General features: G+C 47.2%; 2 protein-coding genes and 1 long non-coding RNA gene across 12 annotated transcripts; all 3 read left to right on the forward strand.

Moving 5' to 3' along the window:
- Positions 1-3,437: 3,437 nt before the first annotated feature.
- LOC112890315 lies at positions 3,438-4,013 on the forward strand. The gene has a single exon (XM_025957228.1). The coding sequence runs from the start codon at positions 3,438-3,440 to the stop codon at positions 4,011-4,013; it is 576 nt and encodes a 191-aa protein (XP_025813013.1).
- A 422-nt stretch (positions 4,014-4,435) lies between these two features.
- On the forward strand, positions 4,436-5,196 carry LOC112890325. Its single transcript, XR_003228310.1, has 2 exons — positions 4,436-4,493; positions 4,963-5,196. It is a non-coding gene; the product is annotated as an uncharacterized LOC112890325 (long non-coding RNA).
- A 6,277-nt stretch (positions 5,197-11,473) lies between these two features.
- On the forward strand, positions 11,474-19,934 carry LOC112890283 (F-box/kelch-repeat protein OR23). Of its 10 annotated transcripts, none has more exons than XR_003228305.1 (5): positions 11,474-12,529; positions 13,493-16,232; positions 16,365-16,433; positions 16,544-16,826; positions 19,246-19,381. XR_003228305.1 is itself a non-coding variant. In XM_025957191.1 (2 exons), the coding sequence occupies exons 1-2, from the start codon at positions 11,538-11,540 to the stop codon at positions 19,532-19,534; spliced, it is 1,281 nt and encodes a 426-aa protein (XP_025812976.1). In that variant the 5' UTR covers positions 11,474-11,537; the 3' UTR covers positions 19,535-19,934. The 10 variants fall into 10 exon arrangements, 1 of the variants encoding a protein (XP_025812976.1); XR_003228306.1 differs by having other exon boundaries at positions 16,563-16,826; XR_003228303.1 differs by having other exon boundaries at positions 13,493-16,088; positions 16,170-16,232; positions 16,365-16,826.
- Positions 19,935-20,685: the final 751 nt, after the last annotated feature.

The following is a 20,685-nucleotide window of genomic DNA, read 5'->3' on the forward strand; positions in this document are numbered from 1 at the left end:
AAGATTTTGGGGCTGTTTGGTTCGACGCCTAACTTGCCGCAGCCTAACGTTAGGCGTGCCACACCTCGTTAGGCACCCGTTTGTTTCGCAGCTAACCGTAGGCACGCTGCAGAAGTTAGGTAGGCCGGCACCCCTTCGCCTCACAAAAAAAACGCCTAACGTTCGGCGATCGAAACGAGCGCCGCACTCCCCGTCCACTGTGTCGCGCCGCACTCCCCATCTCCCTGCCGTTGCCGGAGCTCCTCCAGGTACGATCCCGTCGCGCCTCACCTCGTTGGGGAAAAGATGGGGGTAGGGGACGGCGCAGCCGGTCGACGGTCGAGCCCTCTGGTCGGCGTGTTCGCGCGATGGGGACGATAGATGGCGGCGGCGGCGGCGTGTTCGCGCGATGCGGCGATGGATGGCGGCGGCACGATCCGGCAGCCGCGGCAGGGGAACCGTCAGCCGCGGCGGGAGTCAGGCGGCGGTGGCTCCGCGCCATGGCGGCGGCGCATTGGCCGTGGCGGCGGCGGCCCGCAGCTGCTGCAGGAGGCGGGGCAGGGAGGTCGCGGATCCGTGGCGGCGGCGGCACCACGGCACGAGCTGCAGCAGGGAGATAGCGGGCGCCGCCATGGCGCGGGGCTCCGGCCAGAGGGCCGCGGCCATCGCGCGGGGCTGCGGCCAGAGGGGTGCGGGCAGAGGGTCGCCGTGGGCAGCGGCGAGGGGCGCCGCGGGCGGCGGCCAGGGGGGCGCCGCCACCGCGTGGGCTGCGGCCAGGGGCGCGCCATGGCATGGGCTGCGGCCAGGGGCGCCGTGGGCGGCTGACAGGGGCGCCGCGGGGCTCGGCCAGGGGGGCGCCGCCACCGCGTGGGCTGCGGCCAGGGGGGCGCCGTGGGCGGCGGCCAGGGGCGCCGCCACGGCATGGGCTGCGGCCAGGGGCGCCGTGGGCGGCTGACAGGGGCGCCGCGGGGCTCGGCCAGGGGGGCGCCGTGGGCGGCGGCCAGGGGCGCCGCCACGGCGTGGGCTGCGGCCAGAGGCGCCGCGGGGCTCGGCCATGGCATGGGCTGCGGCCAGAGGGGCCGCTGCCAGGGGCGGCAGCGGCAGGCAGGGGCGCCGCGTGCAGGCAGGGGCTCTGCCATGGCCAGGGCCGCCCAGCTCTGTGCGTCGTTCGTGCAGTACCTCCATGGATTTGCTCCAAATTGCTTCACTAATTTTGTGGCTTTTACCTTTTTTCAGGGATTACTGAGCAGGGATTATTGAGCAGGACAATCTATTGGAACTTCTCCAAGGTATATTTTCGTTCCTCTACGTGTATAAGCATGAGTTGTATGCATTCTAATTAGTTTATAATTTGTATAGATGGGTGAAAAAATGCTGTATCTTGAGTATTGCTATTATTATGAAATTCGAAGAAGAAGGATTCTTATTTGCATGGCAATCTGCGTTGTTATGTTATGGTACAAGTTGCAAGAAAATAGATTGTCCAGGAGGTACATCAAATATGGTTCTTTGCTAGAAAGAGATTTAGAAAGGGAAAGGCGTCTCAACCGTTTGTATAATGGGACCGAGGCTAATTTTATTAGTGAGTTGCGAATGCGTAAAGCCGTTTTCATAGGATATGTGACCATTTAAGGTCTCGTGGGTTGTTACAAGACAGTATGAACATCTCTATTGAAGAGCAGCTTGCTATGTTCATGAAGTTTGTTGGCCATAGATGGACAAATAGGTCAGTTGCCTTTGAATTTTTGCGTTCCGGAGAGACAGTTAGTAGATACTTCAATGCTGTTCTAGATGCTCTATGCATTCTGTCCCGCGACGTCATTACCATGAGAACCACCGAGACACATCCAAAAATATCCAACAGCCTAGGAAGATTTCACCCATACTTTAAGGTAACATATACATATGTAATTAGAATTTAATCTTATATTCGTTAATTTGTAGTACCTACTAATAGAATAACTTTTTTTTTATTTTTCCTAGAAATGTATAGGGGCTCTGGATGGCACTCATATCGCAGCATCGGTTCCTCTATATATGCAGGATAGGTTTAGAGGTAGAAAACACTATCCAACACAAAATGTGTTAGCTGCCGTGGACTTTGATCTTAGGTTCACATATGTCTTGGCTGGATGGGAAGGATCAGCTCATGATTCCTATGTGCTACAAGATGCATTGTCACGCCCCTCAGGATTAAAAATTCCAGAAGGTATTTAGTAAAGTCATAAGTGATGCCTATTGTTTTGCCTTAAAAAATATTACCTAACTTTAGCTAAATCCAATTGTAGGTCACTATTTTCTAGCTGATGCTGGTTACGCTGCTAGACCTGGTATATTACCTCCGTATCGAGGTGTTCGGTACCATCTTAAGGAGTTTCAGGGGACTAGGCGACCAGAGAATCCAAGGGAATTGTTCAATCTTCGTCACTCCTCCCTTAGGACAACTGTTGAGCGGTCATTTGGCACACTCAAAAACAGATTTAAGATACTAACAAGTCAGCCTTTTTTTCCTCTTAAAACTCAAGTAAAGATAGTATTAGCTTGCTGCACTTTGCATAACCTTATAATAGACGAGGGTCCTGATATTTATGTCTATGATGATGAGACATGGTTTGCAACTCTTCCAAGGAGCAACCGTTCCCATGGTGATATGAATATAGACAACCAGCTGTGGGCAAATATGCGCGATCAGTTAGCCCAACAAATGTGGGATGAATGGGATCAAAATTGATGTATTTGAGCCCAACAAATGTGCGCTTGTATTCGGATCTATGTACTTGTATTGTGTGTTTGTATTTGGACATGTGTGGTTGCATGCAGACCTATTTGCTTGTATTGGATGGTGTATTCAGACCCTGTGTACTTGTATTTGATGGTTGCATTTAGTTGCTATTGATTAGCTATATAAAGCGGCTGTATTCAGATCTTGTTTTGTTGCATTGCTATATTTTTATTTGTTGATCTTGAGTACAGATATGGTTAAAGGAAAAGAGAAAGAAAAGGTTGAAGGTGATGGCTCCGCTCGTGAGAGGACCATCACTTGGGATGATGATCAAACCAAGTTTATGTTTGGTTGGTTCATTGAGTTCATAAAGGATCAACATGCTGGTTTCAAGCTTAAAAAACAGCACCACTTCAAGTGTGCAGAAGCATTGAATAGACAATTCAATATGGGGGTAAGTGCTACCCAAGTTGAGAGACATCTGAGACACTACAAGGAAAATTGGAAGTTTGTTGCATCAGCCTTAGCTAAGAGTGGTAACACTTTTGATGCAACAAGGTCTATGGTAATTATCTCTGAATCAGACAAGGCAAAACTACAGGTGCTCTCTATTTTTCAATGTATTTTTGTTAATATTTTACTGTTTTAATGTAATTTAGACAACTAAGTAATATGTTACTTTGTGCAGGTTAGAGTAAAAAGGCTCCTTTCTAAGCCTATCAAATTCTACAATGAAATGCAAGAATTGTTCCGTAACAGCAATGCAGACGGTTCTCTTGCTATGGATGCCGCTAATTGCATGAATGACACACAAGATGATGAAGACAATGACTTGAATGATGACATATGCAATGACTTTTCAAATTATGCTCAACCTCAAGATGATCTAGGTGATGATTCTGACACTTTGCCTTCTCCTACAAATGAGCAAACTAGCTTTTTATCCCAAACTGGCGATGGTAGTTCATCTAGCTCTGGAATGAAGCGTCCTAGAGCTGAGGGTAAACCTGCCAAGAGAGATGTGAGACTGAAAAGTCGGTTGTCAAAAATAGGGGATACGATTGCAACTACTTTGGTGACCCTTCAACAAGAACTCAAGAAGCCGGCACCGGCTCCACCACATATGCCTAATTCTGATGCTATCTTGTGGCAAAGGCTTGAAAATATGACATTAACTACCGATCAAAAGCTGATGGTGGGAACTTTTCTAGCACATAAGGATCAAAAGGGTATGCGTGGTTTTCTATCCGGTTCAGCTGAGATGACATTTCAATCATGGGTATTCAAATTTCTCAGTGATTCGGGGCTGTAATTCCCTTTGTGCTTGACTGCTATTTTGTTTAAGTGCCAGGTGATATATGTTTCAGTTCATACATTATTACTTTCATTGTTTGCACTTTGCTAAAATGAGCTGTTTTGCATTTGTAGACTCATTCAAGAATTAAATGAAGGTGGATGGTGTCAATGACGGCACTTCTTTTGATTTTCTTTTAGGCTGATATATGACAGCTAATGAAGATATATGGTGATGCTCACATATAGTTTCTGTAGCACTAAAATGATGGCAGTATGGTGCTGCTCATATAGTTTCTAGCACTAAGATGATGGTAGTATGGTGCTGCTCTAGTTTCTGTAGAACTAAGATGATGATAGTATGGTGGTGCTCACGTACTTTTGCTAATGGTACGATCTTTCGTGGACAGTGCTACATTAGTATCCAACTTATATGTTATTTGATACAGCTGCTAATTAATGTTTGGCAGCTCTTAGTTTTTTGAGCTTTGCATCTCTGGTGAGCTTGCAAGAAACATCATCTTTGGCACTTGTGTCTGTTTGTTGTTATTTACTATAATAATTTCGCATTTATTTAAATGCTAGACTGACAAAGAAGAGTTTTTAGTTTTGGTCTAAGGCTGCTGTTCATTTCTGTATGAGGATTTCCATATGACCATATGTCATGCTACATTTAGAGAATTTCTTCTCCTCACATCTTATCCTATTTGAAAACATGCATGGATTATTCTATACCTGTAGTTAAGCATAGCTGCTGTTCTGATCATCGGTTCCTCCATGAGTCATTGCATTTGCATTTCTTTTTTGCATTTCATGTCTGAACTAATTTATTGCAGATTACCTATTGGATTCTTACTCTTACCTGCTACATTGCAATACATTCTGCTGCATTCTAGTCATCTGTCACTATACATTTTTTATTGGTTCGTTGCACATTATGTGATAGTTTGTTTTCTTCTGGCGACTAGGAAGTCAATAAGGTGGGGGCAAGCAGCCATGATTTTGTCCGTGTTTGTTTCGTTTGTGCATGGTCAATTTTGCAGGGTGAGAGCCTTGCAACTTTTTGGTTGTGACATTTTTGTTTATGAGAGTACTGAAACGAGAAAATTCAGGATATCTCCTTTTGTATTTCCGGTCTGCACAGTTTTTTCTGTGAGATCTGTCATCTTTAAGTCAGATAATTGTTAACTGTTTTCTTCGTACAGTTTAAATGTTGTCCATTGTAGCTATGACACAGCCCTTTTTTTGTATCATTGATGTCAATTTTCAGAAGATCACGGTTAAGTGGCTTTTAGGTGTGGTAGCAAAACAAACAGCTACCACACATTGCCTAACTGTAGGTGTGGCAGCCATCCAAACTGTTACCACACTTTTTTTCGAAATGCCTAACTTTAGGTGTGGTCATGAACCAAACACGTAGCTGAACTTAGCTACATTAGACGTGCCACAGCTTAGGCAACAGGCTAACCTTAGGCTAGGCGAGTGAGGCGTCGAACCAAACAGCCCGTTTGTCCAATAGGCTGCGCTTCGGCACCAGCGGCTGCGGGGTTCCGGCTACGGGAGGCCCTCGCGACGCTCCGGGGAGCCATCTGTTGATTGGGTAGAGTGGGGTTACGATTATGTGATGTTTAAGTTGTTTAATTTGTATATAAGGCAGAATCTACCTTCTACCAGTAGTCACATAAACAAGCAGCACACAACAAACCAGCATACCGCATCACAAACAACAAGCACAAACAACTTCATTACTGCAAGGGGGTTAAGCTTGGGGGTAAGACTAGGTCTCGTTCTACTCGTCCGGGGTCATGCCTAAGGGCACGACTTAGGCAAAAGAGGCTGGGGGTACATCACTAGGGTGGCGTTGGTTACTTTACTCGCGGGGCGTGCCTTCTTCCGGGGCGGGGAGTGTGAGCAATCCTTGCTCACCGTCTTCTGGGTTCCCATTTGTCAGGGGTTGCGCTGCAGCATCCCTTTCAACGGCGGCAGCAGAACTTTCAGGGTTCTTGGGTGGGGCTTGTGTGTTTCCAAAGAGGGGTCCCCATCCTATGACGGGTGTCCCGAGTAAAACATGGTCTTCTCCAATTACCGGGACTGGTGTTCCACTCTGGGTCCATTCTTGCATTCGCCGGTCTCGAGGCTGCCTGAGGCTCTCTTGGGCGACTGCTTCGCTGCTGACCGCGGCTGCGGCCCTTGCCTCGGCTTGGGCGGCTTGGATCTGCTGCAGTCTTACTGCGAGCTCTGCTTGCTCAGCTCGATGGGTCTGCTCTCTCAGAAGGTTGGCTTGCTCATCAAAGAGTTGGTCCAAGGCGGCTAGATAAGTAGCCACTTGGTACAGAGGGCCTTCTTCATGGCGACGTCGTTCCAGACTTCTCATGCGTGCTTCCCAAACTGGGGTTCTGATGGCTGGCGGGAAGTACCTCACTGGTGTGGCGGCGAGGTGTCTTTCAAAAATCCGGCATAAATAACGGAGTGCTTTTCTGACGGTCAAGGGGTAGGTGTCCTGGTGCCTAAACCCTGTGGCAGTCACTCGCCAAGGCTGGATGTCGGGGTAGCGGTTGCTCCTGGCGATGACCAGGATCACCCTACAGCGGAGGGTACCATGGTGTTCGTACTCTCTGCTGTAGTACCTTGGGCGTTCCGCAACGCCAAGGCTTTCCAGGGCGTTGATCAAAAGGCTGGAAAAGCCAGGTGCAGCTTGGCAATTGCCCTGGGTCCATCCTTCCTCAGCCATCTGAAATAAGGACAGGGTAAACAATCTTGCACAGGTACAAAAGGGGTAGGTAACATTTATTATTGCAACATGGAGGGGGTACAGCTCCCATAGGTACGTGGTTACTAGAGTAGGGTTCTAGCTTGGAGTGCTACTCCTATCATGGGGATTCTTCCCTGATTCTGATAAGGCGCTTCTTTATTGGGAGGCACCGATCCATCACCTCGTCTTCGGTCTGAGTACCTTTATCCCAATGGGTTTCCTCGGGTTCCTCTTCTTCCTCTATCCATCCACCTATTTCTCCGCGGTTCTCATATTCCTGTATCTGGGCTTGGAGGGCGGCTAAGGAGTACTCGGCGCGTGCGGCTCTTATCCGTTGTTCTTCCAGTTCCTAGGTTGCCTTTTCTGCCCTATGAATTAGCTGCTTCAGTTGTGCCGCCTGTTCGCGGTAGAGCTCATCCAAGCCGGCAAGGTAGATGGATAGATGGGAGACCATATCCTCTAGGTCTTCTTCTTCTCTTCTGAGTCCTCTCATCCGGGCAATCCAAGTGCGTCCTCTTCCTTCAGTAGGTGGGAAAAATCCCATAGGAGTCCGCTGAAGGTGGTGCTTGTAGACCACACGCAGTCGTCGCAGGGCTTTACGGGTGGCTTTTTGGTAGGTGTCAGGGAAGCGAAAGCAAGAGGTGGAGATGAACCAGGGGTCCACATCAGGGTAGCGGGTGCTTTTTCCCACAAAGACCATCATGTCGCACCGCAGGATGCCCTTGGAGGTGTATTCTCAGTAGGCATACTCTGGTGGTTCCATAACTCCGATGCGTTCCAGGCTGAGTATTAGTAGCTTAGGAAGGCCGGGCTCTGCGTGGCAGATTCCGTCAACCCATCCATTGGCAGCCATCTGGAACAGGGCAAGGACCAGTGGTGAGTGTTTGTGCAGGAAAAGAGCTATGTTAGAACAAGTCCTAGGCCTGAAAAAGGGTCTCGCTCCTAGGGTCACGTCCTACGGCCAGCCTACGGCTCTGATACCACCTGGAGCGTCCCCCCATCAGGGAAGACTTAAAAGTGATGCTTTATCAGTCCCAGGAGGCTGATAACACTTTTATTACATCAGATGGTACATCACCGTACAACTCTGCGCGGTAATGGGCAGTGAAGCGCCACTATCGCGAGGATTACAACTAAAACCCACACTACTACACTAGCTACGAAAAGAGGGTCATCAGAGTCTTGTGCCATGCGGAACTCCAGCGGTGGCCCTAACCACAGGCAAGACTGGGTGCAGGACGAAACCCTACTCGATGTCTTCAGGGAGGTAGTCTGGATCTTCTGCTGTAAGAAGTAAGGATGGGGTGAGTACAAACGTACTCAGCAAGTCCAATCACACCCACGGAGGGGGTTATATCAGAAACCAATGCACAGGACACTCCATGGATAAGGTTATGGTTCATTTGCAGAAAACTCGGTTGTATGCATAGGTTCGTTTAAAAACATTTTCGAAACAAGTTTTCTAGTACCGAGGAGCACGTGATGTTGATCCACACAGGATCCAAGTTTTAAGCTGCTACCGGATTCCCCGTCCACCGTAGCACACGGCACAACTGCCGGATACTTTCCAAACAACCCACACCAGTCCAACCATTCCCAGTGAGAAACACTAGTTATGTGACCACACCATAACTTGCCCAATACCGTGAGCATGGCTATTCAAATAGATTTTAACTCTGCAGAGGTGTGCAACTTTACCCACAGGTGGGGTACCACAGCACGATCACCTTAGTGTCGGTGCAGATCCCAACAAAGCTATTACCCACCTTAGCTAGACCTGACTAGCCACCACGGGATCCATCAAGGAGTCATTCGACCTATCTCTGAGGTTTAACCGGGGCATAAGTCACACAGAGCTTATCCCTTCTCCTTGATCACCCGTTGCTCTCAGCTCTCCTGATGGCTATCAGACTAACTAGTGGGGTTTATGCTAAGCCGTTGCCCATACAACGGTCAAGTGGTTTGCACGACAGGAAGCTAGGTGAGATGACACATCAACTCGGTCCTTAGGAGTGACAAGATGGATATCTCCCTTCCTCGCTCAACCACACAGGTACGAGCACACCAACGGCAATTCACACCGGAATGCCATCCATCCCGTCTGACTCGTCTTTCAAAACCACATTTTATCCCTTCCCACACACACACACTTTCTTTATAAAACCAGGTGGTCAAGGTATGGTTATCACAAGCAGGGGTGGCTATCCTACCATGTTTTCAGCAAGCAAAACCATGCAATTTTATAAAACAGGCCACTGGGTTGTGTTTGTAAAACTAGGACAGAAACATGCATCAAAGGGCGGGATTGAACTTGCCATCATCAAATCCTTGCGGGAGGTCCTGATCGAAGCACTGTCCCTCGGGTTCGGGGTCGCAGAACTAGTCCTCGTTCGCTTGGTCACAGTCGGGAACTTCCTCGTTCACTCCGTGTCCTACGACGCAAACAGACAGACACACAATCAAGCGAAACAACTAAAAGTTTTTATCGTTGAGCTTTAATCGAAAATAATTTAGTTATGGAGATGGGGTAATATTTTTAGGTGGTTTCTTAATGGCATGGTTAAAACTATACTAGAAAGGGTGTGGTAAAGTTTCGGGTCGATCGGAGACCGTTTGGCGCATAAAATGACGAGTTAAAGAGGGTTCAGGGGTTAAAAAGGGGTCCAGGGGCTCGTTTGTAAATGGTTATGAAACGGAAAAGGACTTGGTTATAAATTTCAGAAACATTTGGGGCATGTTAGAAAGGTGTAGGGGTTTATTTGATATTAGGCTTACATGACGGGGGTTGTTTTCCTAAATAACTAGGAGCAGAAGGGCCTGCAGTTAAAAGTGGCACAAGGGGGGGGTGTTCTTTTGGGGAAAAGGGAGAGGGCCAGGGGGTTTTGTGGCAAATAGCCACCTTCTTCCTCCTCTCCCCACGGGAAATAGAGGAGAGGTGGTGGGGGCGCCGGCGGTGGTAAATCCGGCCGGCCCGAGGCCCGGCGTCGGCCGTGGAGGGAGGGAAAAGGAGGAGGGAGGCTAGGGGGTCGGATTCCCTTACTCACTTTGGCTTGGGACGCAGCGAGGAGGTGGAGCCGCGGTGGGGGGCGGCGGCCGGTGGTGGCGTGCGTGGCGGCGGTGGTAGGGGCAGGGAGGTGAGGGGCTAATTGGTGCTGCGGGTCGTGGGGGCGCCAGGGGTGCTCCTTGGCCCCTTTTATAGGCGCTCGGGGCGATGGAGCGGGCGAGCAGGTGGCCAGCAGAGGCAAGCTCCGGGGGCGGCCATTAATGGTGCTCGGTGTCGTGACGCGGCGTGCGGCAAAGGCGCGGGCGCCGAGGGCGACGTCAATCACGTGGGGGAGGAGGGGGCCGGGCGCTGTGCGGCACAGGGGCGACGGCGCGAGCGGCGAGGGCGGAGCGCCAGTGGCGGGCGGCGCGCCACGTGCGGGGAAGGGCGCGCGCGTGCGCGCACGGCGCGGCGAGGCGCGGGCCAGGGCGGGGTGCGAGCGGCGGCCGGCACGGCGCGGCGCGCGGTCACGCGATGCACGCGCGTGGGCGCGGGCGGCCGAGCACAGGTGCGCGTGTGCGCGCGAGGGGAGGGAGGCGGCCGGTGCCTGGCACGGCTGGGTGCGGCCAGGGGCGCGCATGCGGGAGCCAAGCAGGAGGGGGAAAGGGAAAAGAAGAAAGAAAAGGAAGAAAGAAAAAGAAAGAGAAAAAAAGAAAGAGGGAAAGAAAAGAAATGGGAGAGAGAGAGAAAGAAAAAGAAAAAGGAGAGAGCAAGGAAGGAAAGGGAAGGGGGATTGCGTCGGCGCCGATCGCGGCGGGTGGTCACGCGTGGGCGACAGGCCACCGAGCGGTGCGGGATGGGACGGCGGTCAAGTTCGTGTCGGTTGTCAGGATGGCGGGGGGGGGGGGGGAGCGGAGAGGGTTAGGGTTAAGGTTCGGACGGGGTTTGACGACGAATAGGTTTTTGATCGAAACACTCTAGCGAATGGTTTAATTTGGTAAATTTTCAGGGCGTCACAGAACTTCTTTCTGTTCACTATCTATGCCTTTGTCTTTGCTATAATGGTTGCAAAATCTCTTGTCACAGGAACCAGATGTGTGGCGGCTTAGAAGCTCCAAGGAGGTGAAGGCGTGATGCATGGCGTGTATGTGTTGGCAAGTGAATTTGCTATAGAATGAGACAAGCTTTGGATGACTTCATTTTTCTTAGCTGCTTAGATTTTTAGGCTTAGTGCGTCAGACTTTTTAAAGATTGACTTCCCAGACTGTAGATTCATGAAGCTTGAATGTGGAACATGCAGAAAGATGACAACGGTCTTGTTGGCTAATGTTCTGCAAGAGGGATGTGGTATAAGTACTAGTAAGATACAAGCTAAAGTGTTTGTTCTGCACTTTGAATGTTTAGGTCTCTGTCAGCGTTGCTCTGCTATAGATAGATTTGTAAATCTGCGATTAGTTTGTATGTTTCTGTTCCTGTCCGGACGAACATAATTTTATAAAGAATGGAATGGTTCAGGAAGGGGATTAGAATCAGACCAGGATCAAGTGAAGGGACAGGATTCACTGATTCCTGCCTGAAACGGTTCTGGCCTGGACGGTTACGTTGCTGCCGAACGAGGTCTAAGTCGGCGTGGACATGGCCCACATGGCGGTGACACGGTACGAAGGTCGTAAATTTCATCCGTAATAGCATTCCCCTGGTGCGACGTCTAGGCCCATTTCTTCCCCGGGTTCCCCATTTACTTTTTGTCGGTTTAATTTAACTTCGGGCTTGTCTCTTCTCGAGTCAATCCTGACGAGGCGACCGGAATGGCCTCATCGTCCTCCTCCGGCGCCGGCCGCGTCGCCGGAACCCTAGCCCTGCGTTCGGGCTCGGCGGTGCCGGCGGCGTCGCTGATCCCGGGGCTCCCGGACGACGTCGCGGCCGTCATCCTCTGCTTGCTCACCTTCCCCGACCAGTCCCGCCTCCGCGCCACCTCCCGCGCGTGGCGCTTGCTCCTCTCTGCGGCCTCGCTGCTCCCGCTCCGCCGCAGCCTCCGCCTCCCGCGCCGACACCTCCTCTGCCTCTTCCCCACGGACCCCTCCCTCGCCTCGCCGATCCTGCTCGACCCCGCCGCCCCCACCGCCTGGTGGCCCCTCCCGCCGCTCCCCTGCTCCCCGCAGCTCTACGGCCTTGCCAACTTCGCCGCCCTATCCGTCGGCCGCCACCTCTACGTCCTCGGCGGTTCTTGCTTCGACGCCCGCAGCTACCCCCTTGGGCACCCCTCTCCCTCCGCCGCGGCCTACCGGCTCGATCTCGCCCACTCCCGACACTACTGGGAGCGCCTCCCCGACATGCAAATCCCGCGCGGGAGCTTCGCGTGTGCCCCCGCACCCAGCGGTGGCGTGGTCATCGTCGCCGGTGGCGGTTCCAGACACCCCACGTTTCCCTCCAACGGCAGCCGCACCGACAGCACCGAGTGGTATGACGCCACAGCTCGCACGTGGCGCGGTGCCGCATCGATGCCCCGTCATCGGGCTGGGTGCGTGGGGTTTGTGGCTCACGGTGCTGGGGACGGCGGTGAGGATGAGTTCTGGGTGATGGGTGGCTACGATGGGTACACCACACTCGGGGGAGTGGTGCCAACTGATGTGTACTGCCGGAATGCGGTGGCGCTCGGACTCTGGAGCGGGAATTGGAGGGAGATCGGAGACATGTGGGAGGAAGGGGAGAGGAGGCGTCTCGGACCGGTTGCAACTTTATCTGCGGACGATGGAATGATTACCGAGGTGTTCATGCTTGACGGCAACGATATCTTCAGGTCAGTCAAATTGTCTTCTATTTGCTGTCAAAAATTGATTGTACTTTCTAGTACAGGTATTCCTATTTGTTTGATCGTTTTGATTTGATTGTTTCTTTTTTACGGCGTTGTTCATAATGTCAAGTTTGAATGTTTGGTTGGTAACCTAGAATCCATTCTTACTTGCAGTCGCATAGCTACCACATTCCTATTTGTAGTAGTTCTTCAGTTTAGTTGCTAAATTCACACTACCATCCGTTACTTAAAATTTTATTGGCGAACCTTTTCTTACATGCAGCTGCCCATGTCTGCTTGATTTGCTTCAATTCAGTGATCTGGTTTTACAGTCCTTTTGTTGTATAATCTAAGTTTTAACAATTGCTTGGTAAGCTAGGGTGGGGTTGGTCTGTGCCGAAGTGTGCCTAAGCTAGCCAAGCCAAATTTGGCGCACCAATTTTTGCCATCATTTGGTTGGGTGTCAAATTTTGGCTTGGTAGCCTTCTCCTTTGGTCACCTTAGTTCATTTTTGTGGCCAAAGTTGGCCAAATCCTAGGCCACCAATTTGATGGCCAAAATTTGGCTTGGCTAAGAGGTGGCAAATTTGGTAGCTTCCTCTATTTTTCGTATAGTTGCATATTGAATGCATTCCTGTCTGGTTGCAGTGCTTCAGTTTAGTAGTCAGATTCACACGATTAGTGATTACTGTAGAGTTTCAACATGTATACCTCACCGTTTAGTTATCAAAGTTGCACAATAATCGGATTAAGTGTGCACCGTGCATGTTGGGAAACTAAAGTAATATCAGGGAGCAGCTTTTCATTTTGGGTAGTTCAGGTGTCGTCCATATTTGCTGAGTACCATTCTGTGTTTGATGATGTTAGTACCATATCTATTGACAAACTAGTGCATGCACATCTAACAATTAATAAATTTATAATTTTGTAATACTTCCTGTTATGCACACTGAGGCTGGTTCTTACACAGAGACTTACTCTCTTATGCTCCTGCTATATTACGGAGATCTCATGGAGAAATCATTATGCCAAGTTCTGTTACACTCCTTTTAATACAAATGGCTAAGAGCATTTGATGGAAGAATATGTGGACTCTGTTGACTGCATACAAAGTATATATAGGCTTTCGTAGGTTGCTGTCATCCTAATGCTTGTCATGAAAGATGATCAAGTGGGTCTGTGTCATAAAATTTCAGATGCTAATATTTTGTCATCCGAAACTATCTATTATTTGCAATGGCAAGATAGTTACAACCAAGGAACTTGGATTTGTCATCAGCTCACCTGTTATACTGAAATACTCTTCATAGGATATCATATCTTCTTATCTGTTTTGCGTTTTGTTCTTACAAGATACTACTTGTTAATGCATTGGCACATCTACAAAAACGGAAGCCACATGACATTCAACCTACAAAGTTTGATATATATCTAAAAATGCAAACTTGCTTGATTATAACTCAGTCACTTCTGTTTAAAACTTCAAATACCAGAAGTCAAATTGTACTAGGTATCTAGTTTGGAATCCTAGCACAATTTTTAGGATGGTTTCATTATTCTATTTACTGAATTGCAGTAAAATTATGTTGTTGCCCTGCTTTCATGCATCATTTCAGTTCATTTGATTGGAGAGGATGACAACCCTAGGGGATAGTGAACTTTAAAAAAATCATATATCTGAATTCAAAATAGTTCTGTTATTTACTTTGTCAAGTGCAAGCCTAACCCATACACTGAAAATGGCGTCATGATTCACTAATTTTCACAGTAGTGTGTCATGAAGCTTTTTTTATCTATGAAATGTAAAGGATGAATTCGATTTTACTACCCCCAAACAATCCACCTTGTCTGCTTCACACTGGGAGCAAAATTCTGTCTCCATTTACTTTCCCAAACTATTTCAATTGGCCCAATACTCCAACTTAACCCCTAATTAAATTTTCTTTTTTCTGTTTCTCCACGTATAAGTTGAGTTATAAGTTCAAATTTTGCAGCGTGACAAAGCAGCGATTTCCCCTAACGTAATTTTTGGGTGCCATTGAATCATCAATCACCTCATCCTTGATCTGTATTCGTGATCCTCTTTTATATTTTAGAGAACAACATGTCTGTTCAGTTGTTTTACCCTTTTTTTGGGCGTTGCTGATATAGCTTAAGCTAAGTGCAACGAATAAATAGTGTATCACTTTGTGTGACAATCAGGTGCATCATGACAAGATCATTTTTTTCTCTAACGCGCAAGAGAGCTGCGCATCAATATATTAAGAAGAAAGAGAGGGGTAATAACCCCGAGTGATACAGTTAGGGGCCTGTATCATGCCCTTACATAGGACACCTGTAGAAAAATTACAGATATAACAAACAAGGTTGAGACCTGACCAACTAAGAAACAACCTAACCTACCCGATGTTCCTGGGCGAGGAGGTATGGCACTCCTCGAGCCCTTGCTAAGGACCACTGGTGCAGTTCCTCTTTACAGTCCGAAACCACACAGGAAACATCAGGCGTAGCACCGTTGAAGACGCATCTATTGCGGTGTTTCCAAATGGACCAAGCTGCCATGATGATGATGGAATTTAAACGTTTTTGGACCTGGCCATCCACTCTTCAACTGCAGCTGCCCACCAATCAAAGAAGGAAGGATCGGTCTGTGGGGCTAAGATCTGAAGATTGAATTGCTGCAAAACATTGAACCTGACGTGTCAGGAGAAAACACACGTGACCAGCAAGTGATCAACAGTTTCTTCAACCTGGTCACAAAGAGGGCAAGCCGCCGGGTGGGGAAGACCTTTTCTGGCCAGGCGATCAGCTGTCCAGCACCAATTTAGTGCAGCAGTCCACAAAAAGAACTTGCACTTGCCGGGCGCCCAACTCTTCCATACTCTCCCAAGGACCAAAACCAGAGGCTCCAATGAAGAATGCATTATAAGCTGATTTGGTGGTGTACTGCCCCGTAGTCGAGAATTGCCACACATGCATATCTTCTACTTCTGAATGCAAAGTAACTTCCAAGAGGAGATCCCATAATGCAAGGTAATCCACTAGGACATCCAAAGTAAGCCCTCTATGTCTGTAATCCATCTAGCACCCATAATGGCATCAAAAACAGATTGTTTCCGTGCTCTGGGAGCTAAAGCGGCAAACAGATGTGGCAAAATCTGATATAGCCTCTGCCCATGCAGCCACCTATCCGACCAGAAGCAAGTATTTTTTCCATTTCCAACTTCAGATATAACAGCCGCTGAAAAGAAAGCTCTGACCTGCTTCGGGGCATGAACTGGGAAGAAATTCCAGACCTTATCAGGCTCGGTTTTTTTGCAACCATAGCCACCGTAAATTGAGAGCCCAACTGAGATGCTGCAAACTTGAGATGCCAAGACCACCGAGCTCAACTGGTCTTGCAACCTTGGGCCAGGCAATGAGGCAATGACCACCTCTAACCTCCTTTCGACCTTTCCATAAGAAGCCGTGTCAAGATTTATCTATTGCCTTCAACACCATAAGAAAATAGATTGTCATGGAGGTGAGAATCGACTGTACCAGGATTTTTCGTCCAGCTTTGATGAGTAAGTCCGCTTTCCAACTTGGAAGTCGATCAGCAATCTTATCAATCAAAGGCTGGATCTGATTTCTTGTCAACTTGTGAGGTGAGAGGGGTACTCCAAGGTACTTACATGGAAAATCCGAGATTCGGCAAGGAAGGTTTTCTTGTAAGATTACTCTATCCTCTTCTAGGCATTGTATAGGGAGGACGGAACTTTTCTGCACATTAGTTCGGAGGCCCGAGGCTTCCCCAAAGAGCTGCAAAATATCCAGAGTAACACCAATGTCTTCTGCTGCAGGATGGAGGAAGATGACTGCATCATCAGCATAAAGGGAGATCCGCTGCTGTAGCGCACGAGTAGCCAAAGGTTGCAACAGTTCCTCTTCCGACGCTTTTTTCACTATAAGACACAAAATATCCATGACAAGAATAAAGAGCATCGGAGATAAGGGATCGCCTTGCCTTAGACCTCTGCAGTGTGCAATTTTATTTCCAGGGGAGCCATTGAGCAAGACTTGAGTGGAGGAAGAGGCTAGCAGCCCGCTGATGATGTCGCACCAAACAGGCCCAAATCCCAGGTTCTTCAGAACCTCCAACAAAAAAAGGCCAAGATACTGAATTGAAGGCCATAGTGATGTCTAGCTTCAGAAGAATACGTGGCTGCTTCTGTTGATTCAAGAACTTTGTGGTGTATGAAATTATCCAAGATGAAACGTCCTTTTATAAAGGCACTTTGATTTGGGGAGACCATTTGATCCAGGTGACAAGATCATCAAAAGCTGTGCTTATTCCACCATGTTCCCAAAACACATATTATAAGTGAATAAAGTTTGCTTTAAAGAAGTAATACTATGGTCGCTTTGCTGGCCATAAGGCACATTGTGATTTACATGTTTATCGTACTGCTTATTCATTGTTAAGTTGGTCTCATTTGGAGAAAATGCTCCTTGGTTCTGAGGGCATATCCAAAAGATATTCTTGATTTTCTCGTTGTCGTACTCCCTTTATTCCAAATTTAGGTCATTTTGGCAAATCTACATACATAGTTTTTGCTATGTATCTAAATAAACACTATGTCTAGATACATAGCAGTTATGAATCTAGATTTGCCAAAATGACCTACAATTTGGAACGGAGGGAGTAGTTGCTGTTGTATCTAGTGTTCTAGTTTGTTTAATTTTGATATGTCAGTTTGGGTTTGGTAGTGAGCAAAGAAGGCATGTCGATGAATGAATTCTGGATTGAGTTTGTTGCTGTCGAAGTTAGCCGCTTCCATGAAATCAAGTTGATGTAAACTAGTTGTCTTTCTATATCTTTACTTGTGAACATCTAGTTAAAAAAATAAACCGTATAAATTTATCAAAAGAGATCTGAACTAGATGTAACCTAGGGTAGTTTATATGAAAACTGTGAGGGTAGTTATATCACAACTGCCGAAGTGGTGCCTAGGTTTTGTTCCATTCCAAAATCCAAAGTAGTCTATTTTTGTATGGCTTTATGGTCTGAATAGTTAGGTAAAGCTAATCCGAAAATGTAGGATTCTTATAATGAATCATAAAGGTGGTGCACCTGAAGATGTCAAGCATTACATTAGATGTTATAAATACATATTAAGTTCTTATTGTTTATGGGAAGCGTTAGTTTGTACCATCCTTTTACCTGATTATTGCATTTATAGTTTAGTGTTATCAGTGCTGCTGATGGTACTCTGTAGATATTTTACTACAATCCTGAGCTGGATTTGCTTATTTTGCAAGATTATGGATATTAAGATTGTTATGGTTATCTTTTGGTTGCAACTATTTTTCAATTTGCATAGTTAGCTCAGATGTGGCGCAGTGGTACAGAGTAGACTCCACTTGTGGCATGGGGTTCCTGGGTTTGAACAGCCTCTTTAAAGAAATTTTGCAAGGGTAAGGCTGTCTAGGAATTCCCTTCCCAAGTCCCCACCTTGTGTGGGAGCTTAATGATTGCTCATACATATTCCTCTGAATGCATGCTTAATTTCATTTCATGATTGCTCATACATATTCCTCTGAATGCATGCTTAATTTTCTATATATACATGTTTCTCTTCGTGTATTTGAATTGTTTAGTCTTGCCCTGATGTTTGTTGCTCTCAATATCATGTAGATATGCCCTGTTATCCTTCTTTTTTTTCCTTGTGCAAAGCTCCCTTGAGTAAATAGATGGCAATGTGGGGATGTTCTGTTTTTTGCAAAATAATATGCACATAATATTAGTGCATACGAACATAGGAAGGTGTATGCTATTTGCTGTATATGTTGTAGAGTTGTGTGACATAGTGGTTCTCATCGGTTTGACTACTGTGCTGAAGGTGGCAATGGCTTGAAGGGTATTAGGAGTGGGCGATTGCAAGGGGAATGATCTGTAATAGATCAGACGAGAGAACTTTAGACTGCAGGAAAGCAATCTTTCTTACCTTGTTCACGATAGATACATGTTGTCTCTTTCATAGGAGTGACTTATTTTGTAGGGTAAGAGTTATCTAACATTGGCCTTATTTAGTTTTGTGCCTTTAACTACTGTTGATATACACCATGCCTTTGGTGAGATGGATTTATATGGCAAACTTACATCCTTATTAGCTGGCCTATAAGCATGCTACACTTTTCATAGGGATGATACAATTTTATAGTAAAGAGTCACCGTATGTTTTTTCCCTTTAACTACGCTGCGACTATAGCTCATAGGTTCTGAATTGTTACTCTGCTACAAATTTGTATTACCTGTGGCTGTGGTGAATGAACTTGGGAACTAATGTTTTACACACAGCATGGGAATTCACGTGATGTATGCATGGAACTGTGTGGCCTCGAGTTTCATTTCCACAAGCTCGCAAGAACATACTGACATGACATAGCAAAAACTTCCTTTGATAGCATTATATGAATGACTGATTGGTTGTTTGCTCCAGCATTCATTTTCTTTTGGTCCTTTAAGTTGTTCACCATTTCTGTTCTTAATGTATGTGGCTGTTCATGTTTTTTGAAATCACAAGATGTGAATGCTGAAGCATGAAGAGCTGTAATTAGGAATGTGACCGTTTTCTTTGAGCTCATAGTAGTGCTGTTAGGTTTCAGTCCCATTCATACCCTGCTATGTTTACCATCTGTAGTCATATATGTTACTGATACTTTGAACATTGCTGTGTTCAGGTATGCCTTTGCTACAAACAGGTGGCTGAGAGAGGCTACCACGAGGAGGAGGATCCCAAACACTGAATCTTGTGGTTTTGTATCAATGAATGGGGAACTTTACGTGCTCAGATCTGCAAAAATTCCTGTTGAAGCCTCAGGTCCATGGAGGCAGCTGAAGAAGAAGCTGGCTCTGGAGTTTCAGGTGTACAACCCTGGGACAAAGAAATGGAGAGTGCTCACCACACATCCACCTGTCGATGCACCCATTGATTTCAGGACTGCAGCTCTCTGTACAGTTGAGTTGTAGATGCATTGATGGTACCGTTAACTGTATAGATTCAGCCATTCAGGTGGCAAGCTGAACATTCAATTGAAAAATATAGCCCCAAAGATGCCTTGCAACTTCAAGTGACTCCGGTAAGATAGTTTGTGGAGATTGTTGTGTGCCAGCGTGTATATATACATAGTAGCAGTATTGGTTATACAGCACATGAACAGGTATCTTTGGTGTCATGCAGTCTCTCTAGTTGCTGTTCAGTACTTGTTCGTGTTGTAATAACCTCAAATAACAAATGTGGCGGGCTTCTGGTGTTGTGGATGGGCACGATATACTGGTGATATTTCGATGTGTTTGTATGTAAGATCTGGTCCCGAACTTCCTGTAACTACGATTTGGCGGAGAACAAGTCAGAACAAATTAGAGGCAACCTGGCATGGCAACTTAAGATGATGCATGCAAATGTTGTTCACTTTTATACTGTACGTTTGTTTTAAACTAGTGGTCGAGCCAACCCACCCAGTCCCCTTTCTTTGTCAAAATGCTTTGAACGTCCGTACCTTCCAATTACTCCCAAATAAGATATGGTACAACTTGAGTTAAACGGGTAACGCAGTTCAAATTACATAAATTCTAGAGGTGATACCTGACAGAAAATGTTGAGTACAACTGTACAACTATGGACTTGGTTCGTGTAAAAAAAAAAGAACTAGACGGCTATGCAAGCAGATGCCTCATCTTTGTAGACGGGATATATGGACAGATCTTCACAGTTCTTTTCATGCCTGCTTTCTCCTAGAGAGAAGAGAAGAAACAAAAGTTTAAAGGAGCTTCGCCATGATGGATCTTGGATTGTTCTCCGTACTCAGTCTCGCGCGAGGGCGGACAGCAGACGAGGTGATCGAGTGCGGCAGCGAGCCGTGGTGGAAGCATTGGACCAGTGCGCGTCTGATCGATCGAGTGCGGCAGCTGGCCGGCCGCCCGGCTTCGGGCTTCGGGTCCGTCCGAGGCCGAATGGCATGATACTGAACAACGCTTTGAACGGGTCGAGGTTCGTGCCAAATGATTAGGCGTCTCATGTACGATTGTACTACTGTCTCCGATCAGAGATACCAGTCCGTTTAGGTTTGTTATCTTTTACTGCAAATATAAAGAAATTTATATAGACTAGCACGGTGCCC

Source organism: Panicum hallii, chromosome 1 (assembly GCF_002211085.1).
Source record: "Panicum hallii strain FIL2 chromosome 1, PHallii_v3.1, whole genome shotgun sequence".
Classification (NCBI taxonomy): domain Eukaryota; kingdom Viridiplantae; phylum Streptophyta; class Magnoliopsida; order Poales; family Poaceae; genus Panicum; species Panicum hallii.